At 31.9% G+C, this 19,298-nt stretch overlaps 1 protein-coding gene across 49 annotated transcripts in view; it reads right to left on the bottom strand.

Annotated features, from left to right (window-relative positions):
• The window catches only part of Rims2 (regulating synaptic membrane exocytosis 2), a 567,034-nt gene that overhangs the window by 71,998 nt on the left and 475,738 nt on the right, over window positions 1-19,298 (bottom strand). For 26 of the 49 annotated variants that reach the window (XM_058585652.1, XM_058585655.1, XM_058585656.1 and 23 more), the window contains one exon: window positions 6,377-6,618. The exons of the other annotated variants lie outside the window; for them this stretch is intronic. In XM_058585652.1, coding sequence (XP_058441635.1) covers window positions 6,377-6,618 — 242 coding nt within the window. The remainder of the gene's footprint in view (window positions 1-6,376; window positions 6,619-19,298) is intronic. 49 annotated transcript variants of the gene reach the window in all.

Below are 19,298 nucleotides of genomic sequence, written 5' to 3'. Positions count from 1 at the left end.
TAAATTATAACAAGCTAAAAAGAGCACAGATCCCTGCACGATCACGAGTCACAACACATGAGCTCCCCACTTAAGTTTTGGATCAAAAGCATTCTCACCAATCCAGTTGTTTCCATGAGTACTCCATCTTTCATTTTTTTTTTAATGAAACTTTTCTTTGATCCCATCTCCACCAAATTATAGACCTATTTTCAAATTTCTTTTTTATAAAAATTCCTGGAGTTGTCTTTACCTGGACTGTCCAATATAGTAGACACTTATGCCTATTTAAATTAATTAAAAATGTAAACAAATTAAAATACAGTTACCTAATTACACTAGTCATATTTTGAATGCTCAATAGTACAAGTAACTAGTGCTACCATATTATATTGGACAGAGCAGATGTAGAACATTGCTATCTTTGCTGGAAGTTCTACCATATAGTCTAAACTATAACAGAAAAATTAGGAGCGAAGTCTTCAAATCCAGACTGTATGGGGCTGAAACTCAATGTTTACCCTTGTCATGAGCTAGGTATATTTGGAGAGGTTATTCCTCATCTTCCTGCTTTGAAATGAGGATAATAGTAACTAATTCCTGCTTCATAACATTGTTGTATGTTTATATGTAAATAATTTGAGTCACATATAATGTGCTTTCAACAGTCCCTAGGACATATGACGTGCCCAATAAGTGTAAAGTGCTATTGGTTTTGTTCTCACAGACTGACTTCTCACTTCATTTTCTTTAACTTGCTCCTGTTGGAGCTTGGCTGCCACTGCAAGGTTTGTCCAGTTTTACCAAATTCCTCCATCTTGCCAAATGTAATGGAATAGTCACTGTTTTCATCTTATTCAATCTTTCAGGATTGTTCAGCAGGTGATTCTGTCCTGTTCCTTAAAATATTTTCTTCATTTGGCTTCTAAGAAACCATATTCTATTTTTGATTGTTGTTTCCTCTAATGGTTTCTCTCTCATGTCTTTGATAGATTCTCTTTCTCTTCCTAACCTATAAATGTTGGACTGTCCCAGGACTCAGCCTTTAGTTTTCTTTTTGGTTCAATTTGTTCTAAATAATTTTATCCAGTTTCATAGTTTTAAAAACTTTACCCAGTGATTATGCCAAAACTGCATCCTTAGCCTTCACCAACTGAACTCTAAATTCATCCTCTCAACTAATCATAAAACAACTACATTTAGATGTCTTTTAAGGACTTCAAAAAATCAACATACCTGAAAAATGTTGATTTCCTGATTCCCCACAAAGGCTGAATTGGCTATTGGTATTTTAAGTTTATCAAGTGATTTTAAGTTTCAAAGTACTTTCTTATACATTTCAACTATTATCTTTATAAAAACCCTGTAGGACAGCAAGGATTGATTCTGTCAGATGGACGCAATCTGATTCAGATACATTGGGCAGGTTTTTAAAAGTTATAGTTAATATAATTATGTAACCCACAATAAAAATAGAATACAAGTCTCCTTATCTCTTTACACTTTCTGTTAGATTATGATGCCTATCAAGTCATATTTAACTCTTTAGAAATGATGATTTTTAAATTTGAATTTCTAACAGACAAAGAAGAACACAACATAGTGTAGCAGAAAAGAGGTGACTTTGCCACTGTGTATGATGGCCAACACAGCTTTATAAACGGTTTCTCTACTGCCAGTTATTGTTTACATATGATTACTGTGATATCATCCAGAACCATTTCACTCTTCTTCAGGAAGATCCCATTTTGCTGAGTTTTCATGTCTTCAGGCAATTTACTATGCCTTGTCTGATCTTGAAATCCACGGTGATGCAGTGGTGTTAATTTTTACAATAAATAACCATCTCAAAATTGAAAAATATCATTCATTAAATAATGCTTTAACTTAATAACATGAAGACCTCCATGCAGAAGTGAGAAAAGTCAATAGAATAATATCTTTGAAAATGAAAACATATTAGCTGAAAATATACATGGTATTTCTCGGTTTGGGGGAAGTTATTCAATACTTCTTACATATTCATGACTAAATAAAAAAGCCAACACTATAAATCTATTTCATTATTTTAGATAAGTACTTTAGATTATTTAATTTCTAAACTATTTAACAACATTATTAATAGTTGAATTTGAAAATTCCAGTTTTGAATATTGTTGGAGCTTGTGTTTACATTGTTTCATAGGGCCAAAAAATTAAAAAAAAACATAAAAACTTTACTTGAAACATGTATACATACCCATATAAATACAGAATTTAGAAATCTACTGAAAGTTTGAAGTTGAGCTATTGTAGAAAACATCTATTGGCTATTATTATACTTAAACTAAGTATTTAAAATGAGAGATAATCTGAATTCTATTGTCAATTAGTCAAAGCTATTGGTTGAGTATGTAGGAATCACTGCAAATTTTAAGAAAAATTAAAATTTTAGCCAGTATGATATCATTGAATAATAATGAAGACAACAACAAAGGGGACTTATTTTGTTTTGCAATATAAGAGAAGAAGCTGTAGAGCAAGGAACTAGATTACATTTCTTAATTCTGCCAATATCAATATTTTTGAAGATAAAAACCTGTAACAACTCAGCCATGCAAACCAAATGAGTGTTGTTACACAGAATCTCAGTGTATGATCAAAAGATCCATAATTCTCTAATATAAATACTAACAAAGAAATATACACGGGATATGTGAAAGCTGTGCAGACATGAAACTGGTCATTGAGAAATATTGGCCATTCTCTTCTTCAATTCTTTGACATTCTCAGCTTATCTGACACTATCCTCTCACACACAGTTTCTCTCTTTTCTTTCTATTCATACTTTTTGGTGTCCTTCCTAGGATCCTCTTCCTATACCCAGCTCAAAAATTCCAGTATTTCATAGGGTCTTGCCTTAATCTAATGATTATTCATCTGTGGTATTATTCTTAGACAATTTCAGCCATATTCATGGTTTTAAGTGATCATCCTAACTTTGTAAGTCTCAGGTTTATCTCCTGGTTCTCTGAATCAAATTGGTCTCTCTTCCTTTTTATCAACCTAATCTTTCTCTTATTCTTTCAATATCCATTAATGGCACTACCATCTACCCAGTCATGCAAGAAATATGGGAGACATCTTCTGTTTTCTCTTCATATACAACCAGTCACTAAGTTGGGTGACTACTAATTGTGCTCTTTAAAAATATTGACTGATTTTAGCTTTCCAATATATTCTGTATTATAAATGGTTAATTATAAATGGTTTTTCAATGATTTGTAAATTTTACCTGGTTGTGTTTTTTCCTATGTGATATATTACATAGGAACTGAAAAAATGTAAGACTTTTTTTTTTTCCACTGATGGAGACTGGATCCAAGACCTTGTGCATACTACGCAAAGTCCTTATCACTTAACTATCTTCCCAGTCCCAAGATAACAGGTTTTTTTATGACTAAATTAATCTCTAATGAAAAAAATCCTGAATCCATCATCCACATCTCCATTTTTAGTACAACCGACTTAGTTCAGGATCTTACATCTTATTTGAATTGCTGTACTGCTTTGCTAATCATTCTAAAATGTTCTTTACCAGATGTGAACTTAAATTTGTGTCTTTATAGTCCCACTAGAATATAATTTCTAAGAGGAAAATTATCTCTGTTTTCTCCAGGATTCTCCCTGATATGACAAATGCCAAATATTTTTTACCAAAATACATAGTAAACTGGCCTACAAACTACAAATATGATGATATCAATCCTTTATTGAAAACCTTTCAAAATGTCTATCACCTATAAATATGACCTGTGGACTCTCAACTAATCTGGGTCCTGATCAGCCTCATCTCTAGCCACTTAATATTTTATGTTAAAATTACACATAACCACTTATCATTCATGTATATATTTACATCTTGATTATTAAGGCATTTATTTGGAAGATCTTTCTAATTGTCTTTTACCTAGTTAATAGTCACTCTAGTCACTGAGATGATTACTCTGATTGGGTACCATATCCAGGAATTCATTCCTGGAATTCTAGGTTGGATCAATTTGTCTGTGTCTGAGCATACAAGGCACCTTCTTTGTAATTTTATTTTATCACTGATATATTAGTTGGAAGAAATCTGTTTAAAAATCTGTCTCCTATTAGATTGTATGTAACTTTGCTTATAAATGATTTAATGTTTAATTATCAACACCCATTTGAAAAAAGACATTGCTTTGACTCACAAATTTCTTAATTGCTATCTTATCTTTATTCTTGATGTGTCTGGAACAAAGTAAGTGCTCAATATTTATTTAAAAACTAACAAATGGAATTAAATAGCTGGTCTAATGCCACATCTCTCTAACTTGTAGTTTTAAATATAAAAAATTAAATTAAATATATATATTTTTTCTATTTTTTTTATTAGTTGTTCAAAACATTATAAAGCTCTTGACATATCATATTTCATACATTAGATTCAAGTTGGTTATGAACTCCCAATTTTACCCCAAATACAATTAAATATATTTTGAACTAATACATAAAACATAAAACTTGTACATAAAAATGGGATATCATGTAATGTTTCAATACATGTATGCATTGTGTAATGTTTGAGTTGAGTTAAACACATCTCTCTTCAAACATGTACCATTTCTTTTTTAAAATATATTTTTAGTTGTTGACAGACCTTTATTTTATTTATTTATATGCAGTGCTTAGAGTTTAACCTAGGGCCTCAAATGTGCTAGGCAAGCGTTCTACCACTGAGCCACAACCCCAGCCCCCAACATATACCATTTCTTTATGGTGAAAACTGTAAAAACCCTTTCAAATATATTTTTGAATGTATAGGACATTATGGTTATCTATACTCATCCTACTGTTTAATAGCACACCAGAACTTCTTGTTCCTATGTAACTGTAACTTAGCACTTATTGATCAACTTTTCTCCATCCCTTCCTCCCCCATAATTTATAATTCTAATAATGTCCATTTTAGGTTCCTATTTTTTAAATTTCATAGACTTTGCTTTTTCAAGGTAAATGCTGCTTTCAAACTGTAAAGGAAGTGAGTTTGTCTGCACTAAAATAAAGCATTAGATATAAAGATGTTGACAAATTTTAAAGAGGAAAATGCAATAAAGTTCTAACCACTAGAGAAGTATAAAAACACTCCTCAATTTCAAAAGAACAGGTGTCATATTAGCACAGTATAGTGAATTATGTATAAATATTAGCAGATTAAAAATCATATAAATGTGATCTATATGTCCACTGTCCAAAATTGAAACTTCTATTTCTATGTTAAAATGAGAAATAACATTTTAAAACACCAAATGAAAAATTACCATAACAAAATCACATTAAACATAGCAAGTTATAACCAGAACATAAGGAATACCATCAAATAAATATTTCAATATAGTATTTCTATATAGTTTTCAGAATCACCATTACAGTTTGTAAAACCAAGATTAGCTGAGTCTAAGAATTAATGTAACCATAAATTATTTTGTGGTGTAGACTTTTTACTTATTTTGTGTACAAAAACACTAGTATTCAAACATAAATTAGATTTAATCCAGTTGCCTATAATTTATTTTGCTATAAAAGAAACACCATATTACATGCTTTTGTTTGTTAAGTAGAAGATACACTATTATTTTCAAGATACCAGGGATTTAATGTTTAATTATCAACACCCATTTGAAAAAAGACATTGCTTTGACTCACAAATTTCTTAATTGCTAACAGTGGCTTTTCTGAGTAGGAGTGTTGTATATAATTTATTTTTGCAGATGTGATTTAGAAGCTCAATTTCAAAGCAGCAAAGCTTTGAATATCTTCACTGTCAGCAGAAAATCCCCCCCTCCCCTGCTGCTGGAGAATACTGCCGCTTGAAGTTTAAACAGGGAAATAAAAACTGCTGTAAGAAAATTGATACTACTGGTAAATGTTGCTTACAAACTGTAAAGGAAGTTAGTTTGTCAGCACTAAAAGAACTGTATTATTCACACAAATTACGAGGCATCATCTTCATGGCAACTTGCTGGGAATGAAAATTAATTTGGCTGGTTCCAACTTGAGGAACCTAAAGGAAAGCAAATATCCCTGAGATCAGAATATCATACAGAGGATCATCAGTAGGCTCTGGGGGTACCACAGCTTAACTCCTCCCTGAGGAGGAAAGACACACATTCCAAGAACAGTGGCCAAGCTTCACTTAGAAGCAAGTTTATTGATCACTGCAAAAAAAATCATGGTTATGTTTTCAGAAATGTTTACTAGTTTTAAATGTTCCTTTCCTCCTGGAACATGTCATCATCCTCACAGTACTGCAATAAAATGAGTAAGAGAAAAAATATATTTAATGACAACTCAAATAATAAGTCAAAAGTAACATAAAAATTCCTACCCGTTTGGCTGAGTTGAGAAGCACTGCGACTTTTCCGAGAGAGACCAACAATAGCTACCATTTTGGCCCCAATGCTAGAGCGTCGCTTCTTGCCACTGGTGCCCAACGCGCCCACTGCAGTGTCAGACTGGCTGCCATCATTCTTCTCCAGTGAGCACATGTCTCCACTGATGCTGGTGCTTTTGGTCATGTTCTTCCCTGATATGCCCATTTGTCTGCTTTGCATTTTGGATGTAAAGACACTGTCAGCCGATGGATCATTAAAAGTGAGGACAAGAATAAAGGGAAAAGACAGAAGAGGCATTTTAGATGAAACATCTGGAATTCAATTAAATTTTATCATCTATGGAACATAATTTTAGGATTTAAAATTTTTTCAATACCTTGCTTTTCAATGTGATTTACTATTCAGGACCCATAAAGCAACTATGCAAAATCAGACTTAGGATTTTATTTTTGCTATCAAAGAGGATACTTGTTTGAAATGGTTACAGGGAGGTAAAAAAAAAAAAAAACACGTGTGAAGAATCAGTGGGATCATTTAAAAGAATATGCTGTGCTGCCATTTTAAAAAATGCATAGAGGAATGGGTGCCATGGCACATGCCTATAATCCTAGTGGCAAGAGAGGCTGAGGCAGGAGGATCATAAGTTCAATGGAAGCCTCAGCAATTTGTTGAATCCCTGAGCAACTTAGGGTGATCACATCTCAAAAGAAAATATTTTAAAAGGGCTGTGGATGTGGCTCAGTGGTTAAGCACCCCTGGTTTTAATCCCAGGTACTTAAAACAAAAAAATGCATTTAGGTAGGTAAAAAAAAAAAAAAAAAAAAAGAAAAGCTTCCAAAAACTTTCTTCTCTAATTTACTCTACCACTGCTTTCAAAAGGAAATTAGATGAGTGTGGAAATTTTATTTTAAAAAAGGTAAAATTTACAGCATTCATTTACTAAGACTCACTCTTTAAAGAAAGTTTTCTAATTTCATGAAAAACTTAATAGGGTTTATGTAAAACTATTTAAATTTCATTATTTTGAATTTAAAAATAATTTACTTAATTTTCCTTAATTTCATAAGTATATATTTTAATCTATTTCCCCCAAATAAAAGATTTCTCTCTTGTATTCATTTGAAAGAAAAATCTTTATTAGTTTTCTGTATAATGTGGTCAGAAAGCAATTAATGAAGGACCAAAGCATGTGAGCTTGTTTGATGATCTACTGCAAGACTAATACTGCAAATGGGAGTAATGAAAGAAAGGTCTCTGGATTTTTCTCACAATTCCTGGGGTGTGGAAGGAAAGGGTTGGAGATGGGAAGTGAATCTGGAAGCAGATTATCTAGCTGGCTTCATAAATACTTCATAAGTATGTGAAGGAAGTGGTCTGTTTTGAAGGAAGAGGAAAACTCATCACCAATATTTGACTCAGTAGTCATAGTCTCTGCTTTAATTTTAATCTGATAACAGGAGTGTTTAACACATAAAGTATTTAAAGCATAAGAATTAGAAAACTGATCTACTGAGTTGAACTCTTATTCCCTTTTTTTCATTTTTTAAAATTTGTTTTAATTGAACTCTTATTCTTAATTCAATATCTTGGCCTATCATAAAAAAAATTAAAGGCTATAACCAGTCTTTTAAAGGTGGGAAAGATCCATCACATTTTTTTAAATACAGTATCATGTACCATACTTTCACTCATATTAGTTTTGAGAAATAAGGCAGCCAGATATGGTGGCATATGCCTAAAATCCCAACAACTCAGGAGGCTGAGGAAGGAGGATCACAATTTCAAGGCCAGACCCAGCAATTCTGCAAGACCCTAAGCAACTTAGCAAGACCTGGATTGAAATAAAAAATAAAGGACTTGGGATGGCTTAGTGGTTATGTACCTCTGGGATCAATCTCCAGTCCCCTCCCCCCGCAAATAAGGCATACATAGACAGAAAGAGTGCAAAAGAAAAGAAGAGTGTATGTGTTTCTATAATGCATCAAATTAATAAATTTCAAGCTTGTTTGATTTTTGTTGTTCTTTAATGAAACAGCAACAGAGTAAAATAGAATTTTGGAGGTAAATAGACAAGATCTATTAGTCTGAGCTTTAAAGCTACTTAACTTACTTACTTTAGAAGAATTATTTATTCCACTTTAAGCCCTAGGTTCCTCATTTCTAAAATGGGAATATTTTACTTTTTCTTTTCGTTTTAAAAACAGCATGTCTGAAGTAAAAAGTCAATAAATGGAGATTCTAACAATTATTATCAGGGCCTGTGGACAATTGATAAAATATGGCTAAATCCATTCAACATTTATGATATAAATATTTAATAGAATCAGTAGGAATAATACTAATAACTATAAATTTAAAAACTTTGGAGATTAAATTTCTAAAGTGTTTTTAACATGGCCTGCACTACATAGTGGACAGGAGGTGGCACTGAGAGTCAGGAGCTGGATTTGATCTTTGGTTTTATTAACTAACCATGTGATCTTGGGGGGAATTGTTTCTCCTTTCTGGGACTTAGTTTCCTCATTCAATAAGTGAGAAAATATAAGCAAGGATCTATGCAGAATGCCAGGTACATAATAAGAGCTACAAAAATTTTGTTCTTTCTTCTCAGTATTATCGCCATCATCATCCCTTCAGCACCCATTAAACATATAGAACTGCAACATCTTTAAGGTCTCCTTTAATGATGAAATTCCTTGCTCCCCAAATATCTCTTATTCCATGAATTTGGGGCAACAAATACAAAGATGCAATGTATGATTTTCATAGTATGCTGCCATTAGAAAAGGCATGAAATAGCATGGAAGTGTCAAAGTTTAATTGAGACTAAGGTTTAGTCAGATTAACCTAGTGCTCCAGTTTTATACCAATTTTCATCAAAAACATACTTTTCTAAAGAACCCCAACCTGTTACTTATAAAGGAGGCCAAAGATAAACTCCTTATTGTACTTATGATTTTTGCATTTTAATTTTCATGGTTTGATATAAAAGTACACAGAACTTAAGGAAAATCAAATAAGAAAAATGCTAACTGAAATTGATAAATGATTTATAGACAAACATTTTAATAACAATTTGGTTTTATAGATGTGCACTTCTCTTCAACCCAACAACTTTCATTGTGCACTATTACTAAGGGGGTTATTAGAGGTTTTGTACAATGAATCTACTTTTCATCTCCTGGAAACATCACAAAGGGTGAGTTTATGAACTGTTATTATTAAGTGAGGAGTTCTTAGGGGAGAGATTGAGTTTAGGAAATCACTACTGGTTTCCTTTTCTTTCCTTACTAGATAGCATCTAAAACTACAAGCAGAAAGTGTTGCAAGTCAGCAAAGGTACTAACCAAAATTTTAGTTTTGGGACTCTTAATTTTGGAATGTTCAATATGGTTAAGAAAGCACAGTTCCATTCTGAAAGAGAGGATTGGTAGGGATCTTGTAAAATGCTGAATTTCAGTACCACTGGTGGAGCTCTCAGCGATAAGGTTTTGAAGTAAAATTTGACAATATGTATCAAAAATTTTTTTTCATGTCTGAATTTTAACTTAGCAATTCTACTTTTAGATTTTATCATAAGAGAAAACTTAGCTATGTGTTTAGATTTAGCTACAATGATATTTATTGCACAATTGATTACAATGCAAAAAACAAAACAAAACAAGAAATTTAAACAAGGGGGAAAACTCATAAATGTCCAAGTGTAGAGGGGTTTAAATAAATTATGGTCATCAATAAAATAGAATGTCAAGTCAAGTATGTCATGTTTTCTCCTCATATATGGAACCTAGAGACAAAAAGAAGTAAACAAAACAAAACAAAAACAAAGTGGTCTAGAAAAAGACCAATAGAACAGAGGATGATAATCAGGGGGATGGGGAATGAGATTAATCAAATTGTTGTGTACAAACATGTCACAATGATTTCCACTATTATGAATGGTCATAATGCACTAATAAAATAAAATAAAAATTAAAAGCACATAAAGTAGAATGCACTTTAGAAAATGCAGATATAAAAAGCATTTATTGACATAAAAAGATATTCATAATGAGAGAGGGAAAGCAGATATCTGTAGTTTAGTTTTGGCTAGCCTACGTACCAAATATGGATTCCCCTTACTACTAGGGGACACAGGCAAATTTAAACTCTGGAGGCTTTCCAGAGGCATAAATAGAAATCAAAATTCACTAAACCAGAAATAAAGAAACACTTCTTGCTAAACTAAATAGTTGGGTAAACCTGGATTCAAGACATGATGCATCAATCCCCTGCACACGAAGGGAAAAAGGAAACATGGAGAAAAATAATATTACATGTTCAGAATGGGTATAGGCGAAAAATATAAAATGTAACCATTGTGATACAATTAGTTTGACTATTTTCTAGGTATATTTTTAAAAAATATTCATTTCTTTTTCTATTTTGGTTTCTCCAGAATAAACATAAAAAGTTTTGGCAAATAAGAAATTAAACTAAGAGAAGCAAATGAAAAAAAAAACAAGCAAAGAGCAACATCACTTTTTTATTACATGAATTAAATTATTCAAACCATGACGTTCATTCCATAGGCTAAAGATACACTATGGCTCTCTAATAGATTGCTACACAATAATAATGTGTTGTAGGATACATTATGGCTAATCCTAACAGATTACTGCATAATAATATTGTGTTGTAGTATTACTGATATAGGATGCTCAGTTCCAGAAAGAGACAATTTTTCTACATTTCTAAATATTGTTTTATGCATGGTTTTTAAATTTTTTGACTTTAGAAAAAATAATAAAGCCCTCATACATTTTGTAATATAAAAGTAAAATATGTAAAATTACCAATGCAAATGAGGAACAGTATGACAAAATTACTGTTCTTGAAAAAAATCATATTTTGAGAAAAAAATTTTAAAAAGGCAAAACTAGTATTGTCAATCAGTAGAAGAAAAGTAAAGAACAACTAAAAGGGAAGTGAAATATTTGTAAATATTCTTCAAAGACATAAATAGCATATTAGGAGTTACTAGAACAACATGTGATTGAATAAAGTTTATAGCTTTTCAGGCCAAAAGTATTAATTGATGGATTTGAATGAATAGAATTAAGTGGCTTGGTTCTTAAAATTCTGAGTTTGTAAGACAATGGGAATAAAATATGTTGCCATACCAAAACAAATATTTCATTATTTTGGGAACTGGGAAAGAGGTTAGGAAAAGAACATAAGGAATTACAGACTGGAATAATTCAGAATTTGGTGGGTAACAACATAAGAGGGCCCAGCAGCTTATACGATGGAGTATGAGAACTGCCCCAGGGGAACAGAAAAAAAAATGAAGAGAGAGTAGACAGTTAATTCTAGGAATGCACCTATAATATTGTGGGTCAGGAAAAAATGCTGGAGAGGTCTTGTAGAGCTCAGAAGTAAGAAGACAATAGCAATAATGATAGAATAGGAACAAATCTAGGAAGCTTGGCTGAGTTCCCAAACATGGTACCCTGAAAGGCTTATTTTCTTTTCCTTCCTGGATACTGTTGTATCCCTGGAGGCTGTGCCAGGACCTAATCTATTAAGACTAGATTCATTCTTGACTGCATTTGTTGGCAGTCATTGGACAGTTGGCTTCTTGAGTTCTGGCATATTCCATGCAGGGAAAGAACGAGAACAAAGAATTCTACTCCTGTCTAAAATTCCCTTATTAATAAGTTTCTCTGTATTAAATACTATTCTTTCCAAAAATGTGAAATTTGTAATTATTATCCTCATTTACCATCTAACAAGCTTTATTAAGTATCTGCAATTTTAGGCTAGTAAAGTAGCAGTAATCTATTATCACAAATATGGGGATGCAAAAATAATACCATATAATTTGTTGATTAATTTACTGTCAAGAGTTGTAAAATTCAAATATGGCTGCATAAGAACTTGGTTTGGGTTTATACCTGAAATTTTAAGCACCTACTCTAATGTCAAGAAACCCTAATTAGGTTAAAAATTGAAGAAAATTTCTCTCTCTGAAAAGTAGGGGAAAGCTGAGTTTTTCTAAGTCAGTCTTTGATTTATGGAGATGATAGAAATTTGAAGTTTAAGATTTTTAACTTTTCTGCAGGCACTGTATATAAATGCGTGTTACTAATATGCTATCATGTATTACCATAGCCTGCAAATGGATTGGAGAATATATGTGTATGCTGATAGCACGAAATTAATGTCCAGAAGTAGGGAGCAATACTTAGCTTTGTTAATACTTTTGGTCAAAAACATCTAACTTGCTATATTTAAGGGTCTTAAGTGTTGGGTGTCATTGCAGGAAGCAGTGCCCCAGTGGTCATGGAATAGTCACTGTTTACTTAGAAGAGTTTAAAGAGCATCTGGGAGGTCTGTAATTCCAAAATTCCTTCTCCAACAGTTTGCTAATATCTAAAATTCCAATACATTAGAGATTTTTAGAAAATACTTAAAAAAGGAATTATTTCTTAGATTGAGTTTGCTTCCCTTTGTCATTATTCCCAGGACTTCAATATTCATTTAAAAGACATTTATTTTGGGCTGGGGTTGTGGCTCAGCAGTAGAGGCTCACCCAAGCACATGCGAGGTCCTGGGTTCGATCCTCAGCACCGCATAAAAATAAATAAATAAAATAAAGGTATTGTGTCCAACTACAACTAAAAAATAAATATATTTTTTTAAAAAAAGACATTTATTTTGTACCTACTTTGTGACAGGCAGAATGCCCTTAGTGTTCATGGAGCCCTCATTCAGATTGTCATCGAGAAAGATAATAAACAAATCAACAAATGATCATTTCAGATAGTGATAAGTGAGCTTAAGAAAATTATAATAAAATGAGAAACAGGACCTGTAAAGTTTAGGGGAAGGACAACATTAAAGAGGGTGGACAGGAAGGCTTCTCCAAAGAGGACTGAGCTGAGTCCTGAATGACAAAACCAAGTAATGTAGAGCAAGAATATTCTAAGTTTTAGAAGAAAAGAAGTGTAAAATACCATGAGGCAGGAATAAGTTTGGTTGTTAGAGGAAATGTATAAAACCATTCTATAGTAAAAAATGAATTCAGAGAGACAACAATAAGACTTGGATGTGTTAGAATAAAATAGTGTTCTGCAAGTTTTACTGTTATTAATCTGCCCATTAAGATGCACATCAGAGCTGCCCTAAGACTGAGAACATAGATTGCATGGGTTATTATATCAACAGACCTGGAATCCAGTCTACTGCTTTATCTCTAAACACCACACCAAAGGGGAATTTTGGAGAGTTCATGACTTACTTTCTTGGAAGGGGACAAATTTAAAAAGACTAAATCATTAAAAGATTTGGAATGTTCCTTTACTAATTGAGCAATCAAAAATTTACTTAAACCGTTCAGCCTATCTATACGTTAATCCTTTATTATTGCTTGAATTTATAAATTCTCCCATAAAATTATTGAATAACAGACCCACCCTGTGAGTTTGATGAAAGTTGCCATTAGGAAAAACCCTAAATTTATAACTTTATATATCAGAACTATGTGTTTCTGTTTACTACACAGTGCTTATGGTTTCTAATCATTTATTTTTATCAACCCTCATATGACAATTGCTCAGTGCTTCTTATTTTGTTAGTTGTATTTCCCTGGTCTCTCTCTAGCTGCATTCTGTTTTTCATAAAAAAGAATCTAAATGCAAAAACTTCATATACATATTTCAATAATAAGTGTCAACTGCTTTTATTTGCTGTTATGATAAAATTATACAAGAATTATGATTTTAGATGTTTTCATTGTAACATGTATCTTACAAGGATCTCTCCTCTGATTTTAGCTACTTCTGTATTATCCTGAGAGACACGGCCTAATTTCTTTTTTACTTTTTTCCCCTTGAATTTCCAGGCCTTCAAACATTTCTGAATTCAGCTAATTTTAACTATAGTAAATATCTTGACACTAATTAACTAATTCCTTGCAAACATCTCCTTTGCATGTACTTAATGCTTGGTCCCAAGGGAGCAAGTGGGGGTTGAAAGGGTGCCTGTGCTCCTTGTTCCTACCTAAGAGAGCTGAAACTGAAGGGAAGAAAGAATATACTTTGTTCTTCATAAAGAGAGGATTTTCTCTAAGTGGTCTTTTTAAAGTAAGTGTTTGTTTCTAATAATCTACCCAAAGAGACACCTTTCTCTAACTTGTGCAAAAGCTCCACTTAGTCTTATGGTAGATCTGGCCCTGAGGTGAATAAAAATAATGAATGAGACATGGTCATTATTTAAGGATAGAGCATAAGAAGGCAAATGAAAGTAAAAATGCTAGATAGTACTTTTTAATTTTTAAAAAGTACTATGTATCAGAGAACAAGAGACACAAAACATGGTCTCAAAAGATTTCAGTGGAGAGAGACTATTGAAAATGAGAAAATCAGGAACCTGGGTCTTGAATGATGGGTAAAAACAGTGACAAGAAGAGCAAAAGAAAACTGTAAAGGGAATATAATATTATAAATAAAAATGCAGAGATAAAAAAGCACATGCCATGGTTTTAAGATGAGTAGTGGAGTTTGGCCAAATTTTAAGGTGATATAGGCTAAGAGTAGTACAGACCAGTCCAGAAAATCCATTAGACCTCCATTATTATGTGTGAGTTTGTAGATAAAAAGAGTCACTAAAACTAATAGATCCAGAAAAATAACAAAATCATAAATAAGAAAGATTACATATAAAATGATGGGATATTTATTATGTTGTTCACATTATTTTGATTTCCTTGCAAGTACCTGGCAGGATTATACTTCCTCACTCCATTGAATTTAAGTATTTAATTGGTGATGTTCAACTCCAACTATTACTGTACCCTACTAGTGGGATTGTGGAAGGACTTCCACCTGATAAGCCCGTCAGTGATTGTAATGGGCAGAGTGTCCTCACCAACCTGCACTATGAATATTGCCTCAGTAAGCTTTTGTTGGTTGATGACCAAGAATTCAGGGTTGCTTATTATCGTAGCACTAACAAAGATGGATTGGAATAGGATAGAGTGACTATAGAAAAATCATCTACTTATCCATAGCAATAATCATAAAGATAAATTTAGGCTGGTGTACTGATATTACTAATAGAAAGCAAAGATTAAAGTTATTTGGAAGGAATTATCTATGTAGTTTAGTATCTGAATCTAAGAATAAGATTTTAAAATATCTCAACTTAATAATCACTTATATCAGATATTAAGTGCTTTATATTAACTCATATTATTATTATGACTGTTTTTATAGAAGAGGAAACTGAGGCCCTCTGAGAGCAAAGCATGTGCCTAAGAGTGTTGGTTTAGGGCATAATCAACACTGCAAACAATGGAATTTCCTGATGAAGAATTCTGTAAGAAACTGTGCACTTAAGCTTGGTCAGGGGAATAGTCAGAGCTTAAAAAAAATATGGAAGCAATAAATATTTGAACAGGAAAGGGTAGATGAAGTTAAAAGGATGGCTAAAGTAGGCAAGCCAGGAGTGTAAAAAATGAGAAATGAAAAAAATTTGAGAAGACAGCTCAAGGAATATCTGCATTTGAAGGTTAAGAAGAAGAGTGACTGAGGAAAGAGAGGTATGTTCTCAGAAGTAATAAGAATAGAACATGGTTAAATTGTAAAGACAAAAGGAGAATGAGGTTCATGAAAGTTGGGGTGTTCAAAAGATGCTAAGAGGTTAATAGCAAGTATATTTAAAAGGGGCTATCAACTGGGAAATTTAGAAGATGGAGCTTGAAGAAAATAGCTACGGAACTACAGATATAAATCAATTTCCAAGGAATTAACCAAAAATTTTATGGAATGTGGATGAAAGAATTTGATGGTGGATAACTTGAAGAAAGACTGAATGTTAAAAAGAAAGAATGAGCTGGTACATACAGGATGGTATCAAAATATAGAGAACAGTTGCTAAAATAAAGATTACTATTGCTTTACTTATTTTTAGGCAAAACTGAAAAAAAACTTGAAGGAAAAAATAAAAAAGAAAGTTAAAAATGGAAACAAAAAGTTACTTTGAGATGCAAAATAGATGACTTTAAGAATTCAAGTCAGTCTAAGAAATATGACCTTTTATTTTCAATAATTTATTTTTGGGTGGGTACAATGCAAAAACTGTGCTGTAAACTTTTTTTTCTTCTTCATTGTTTTGGTTAAGTCACTGTTAAAGAAAAATGTTTTCCTGAATATCACATTAAGCTGATATTTTTTTCTCTTCACCCTTTTTAGGCTACACATGCTATCAAATTGGTCAATTCAAAGAGATTTTGCTGTCAGTTTAATTTAATTCTTCCTCAGTATTTCTGAAGAATATATAATTACTTTATGAAATATTCAAATACTTCTTATGCTAAGATTGATTTTATATATATATATCCTTGACATTGAAAGAGGAAAAATACTCAAATCTCCTTGTTTTGTTTCATGTAAATCATAAGTTCTTTAATTGTTGCTTTTAAATAATTAATAAATCAAATAATTTTATTAGACATACCAAAGTGCCTCATCATAATGTAATGTTAATGGTAGCCATGATATTTTAAAAGATATGTACTTAACATATGATAGGGACTAGCCTAAGCGCTTTACATATATAAGTTCATTTAATTCTGATGAATTTGATTCATTAATTCATTTGTGTAGAACAAAGTTAGACCATCAGGAAATATTTTAGGCTTTGAGGGCCATGTGGACTGTGTCGCAACTATTCATTTCTGCTACTGCATTGTGTAAGCAGCCATAGGTAACATCTACAGAAATAGAAATTGCTGTGTATCAGTAAGACTTGATGTATCCTGAAATTTAAATCTTATGTAACTTGCATAAACCATGAAATAGCATTGTTATTTTTATTGGTTCCAACCATTTAAAAATGTAAAGAAACAAAAAATATCTCAGCTCATGGGTTATATAAAAGAAGGAGATGGGCCTGATCCTTGATTTAGGACATTAAACTTTTATGTTATGAGGGATTTTATCCAAGGAGGGGAGGAGCTCACCTATATATTTATTTGATAAAAATGTCATATCATTACAAATTCTGATCCAAAGCTACATTGTTACTGTTTTACCAAAAGAGTTTTTTTTTTTAACTCATTGGGCCTCATTTTCCCAAGTTAGCAAATGAGTTAGAGATCATTGTTATATTCATTTGAACTTCTTGGTATGATTATAATTTCTCCATTGATCTATTTTTAAAGAATTAATTTCTTAAAAATTTCCATGGTACTTTCCTTCTTCTTAATTCAACTTTATCTATTTTCCCTATCATTTTCCTAAGTAGAAGACATTTAATAAATAGCATCTTCTTTCTCTTCACAAGTTCCCAGAGTAAATCTATAATTCTGGTCCAGTAATATAATATATACTCTCCTTATATTTTCCCATTATTCAATCTATGCTTTTCAACTAAAACTAATTATTTCTATACATATTTTGAGCAGTGTAGACTTCCCTCTCATTTTCACTGCATTTTTTGGCTTTACCAAAAGAGAATAGAGTATTTCAATAACATAAAAAGTCATGACAAATTATCAGAAGTACACTCACCAGCCTACAACTTCAAGCATCAATTTAACTGTTTACTATTTGTGCTATCAAAAGATTACTAATAGTTAAGATTTTGTGAATATAAAAAAGAAAGCTTTGATTTATTCTTGCTGATCATCTAACTCTATAAACAGTGAATCCAGTTTTTAGGTTAATAAATGATGAATATCTACCATATTAAAATTATTATATTAAATAAAAATTCATATCATGTCTCTAAAAGTAATACTGAAACCTAAACCTTAATTTGAAAATATTCTTGGGCTGTAAATTTTTTCAACTTAAAACTACTAAATGTTGTGTTTGAAATGTAGGGAAATGTTTAAATACTATATTAAGAATATTCATAGTGCCTCAAGCAATAAAGTACAAAATAAGTTAGTGTCATAGTTTAATAAATGGTATATATTCTGATTTTCCTTAAAAATTGATTACAAATTAAGTTCAATTTTTAAAAAATCTCTTCTTTATATAATCATATTATGTCATTTCAGAAAACAAGAACATACTTTAAGACTGGATGAAATCTGATTATTTTTTATCTAAAATCCCATACTTAGTATAAATCAATCTTTCAAACTCAATGGAAGAATCTACCAGACTCTCTAAAGTCCCGTGGGAATTTAATAAAACAAACAAACAAAAACCCTCAATTTTTATCATTTTCCAAAATTAGACATACACTATCCATACTTTATATATTTGTATTTGGAATCAAAGATGCTTTTCTGGAAGCTATCTTATGTCTTCTTTATATTTACCTGATAATAATCAAGCAAAAAGAAATGTTTTTTTTTTTTTTTTTTTGCCTCTCAATGTTTCTCAGCATCTGTTATAGTCAGGCAAAATTATTTGTAGGGAACCAGAAATAATTCACACTGCTCCCTCAGGTGCCAGTAATTGGTGGTCTCATGTCAGATATGCCATATAGTGAGCTTTGCAAGATTGCTATAGAAAAGGCTTTCTTGTCAGGGGAAAAAAAGCCATTATTACCCTCTATCCTATTTATCAGCTAGTGGGGCTCAGGAGATCCGGGCATAAAGGATTTGGAAGTGTTAGTGAAGGAAAGGCCCACATTGCGCTCTCAAAGACAATAACTCCTCTTAGGTACTGTGCTTGCTTGGAGGAAAATGAGGGCTCTGGGATCACAAAAAAGGAACACCAGAAAACCAAGAAGGGGAAACACATACTGATAGGACAATGATTATATATTTTTAAAAATATCTAAACCAGAAAGCTTGAAGTGAGGATTTTTCATATTTCTCAATTCAAGTTTAGTATGCATTAAAGAAATTATATCTAAAGAATGTACACATGTGTGTATACATATATGTACATGTATAAAATGACCATGTCTTAT

The sequence above is a fragment of the Marmota monax genome, unplaced genomic scaffold, assembly GCF_021218885.2.
Source record: "Marmota monax isolate L192 unplaced genomic scaffold, Marmota_monax_Labrador192_F-V1.1 WCK01_AAM20220418_F8-fsc00003, whole genome shotgun sequence".
In the NCBI taxonomy this organism is placed as follows: domain Eukaryota; kingdom Metazoa; phylum Chordata; class Mammalia; order Rodentia; family Sciuridae; genus Marmota; species Marmota monax.
The sequence above is the reverse complement of the archived record's forward strand: the minus strand, read 5'-3'. Positions and strand labels throughout refer to the sequence as shown.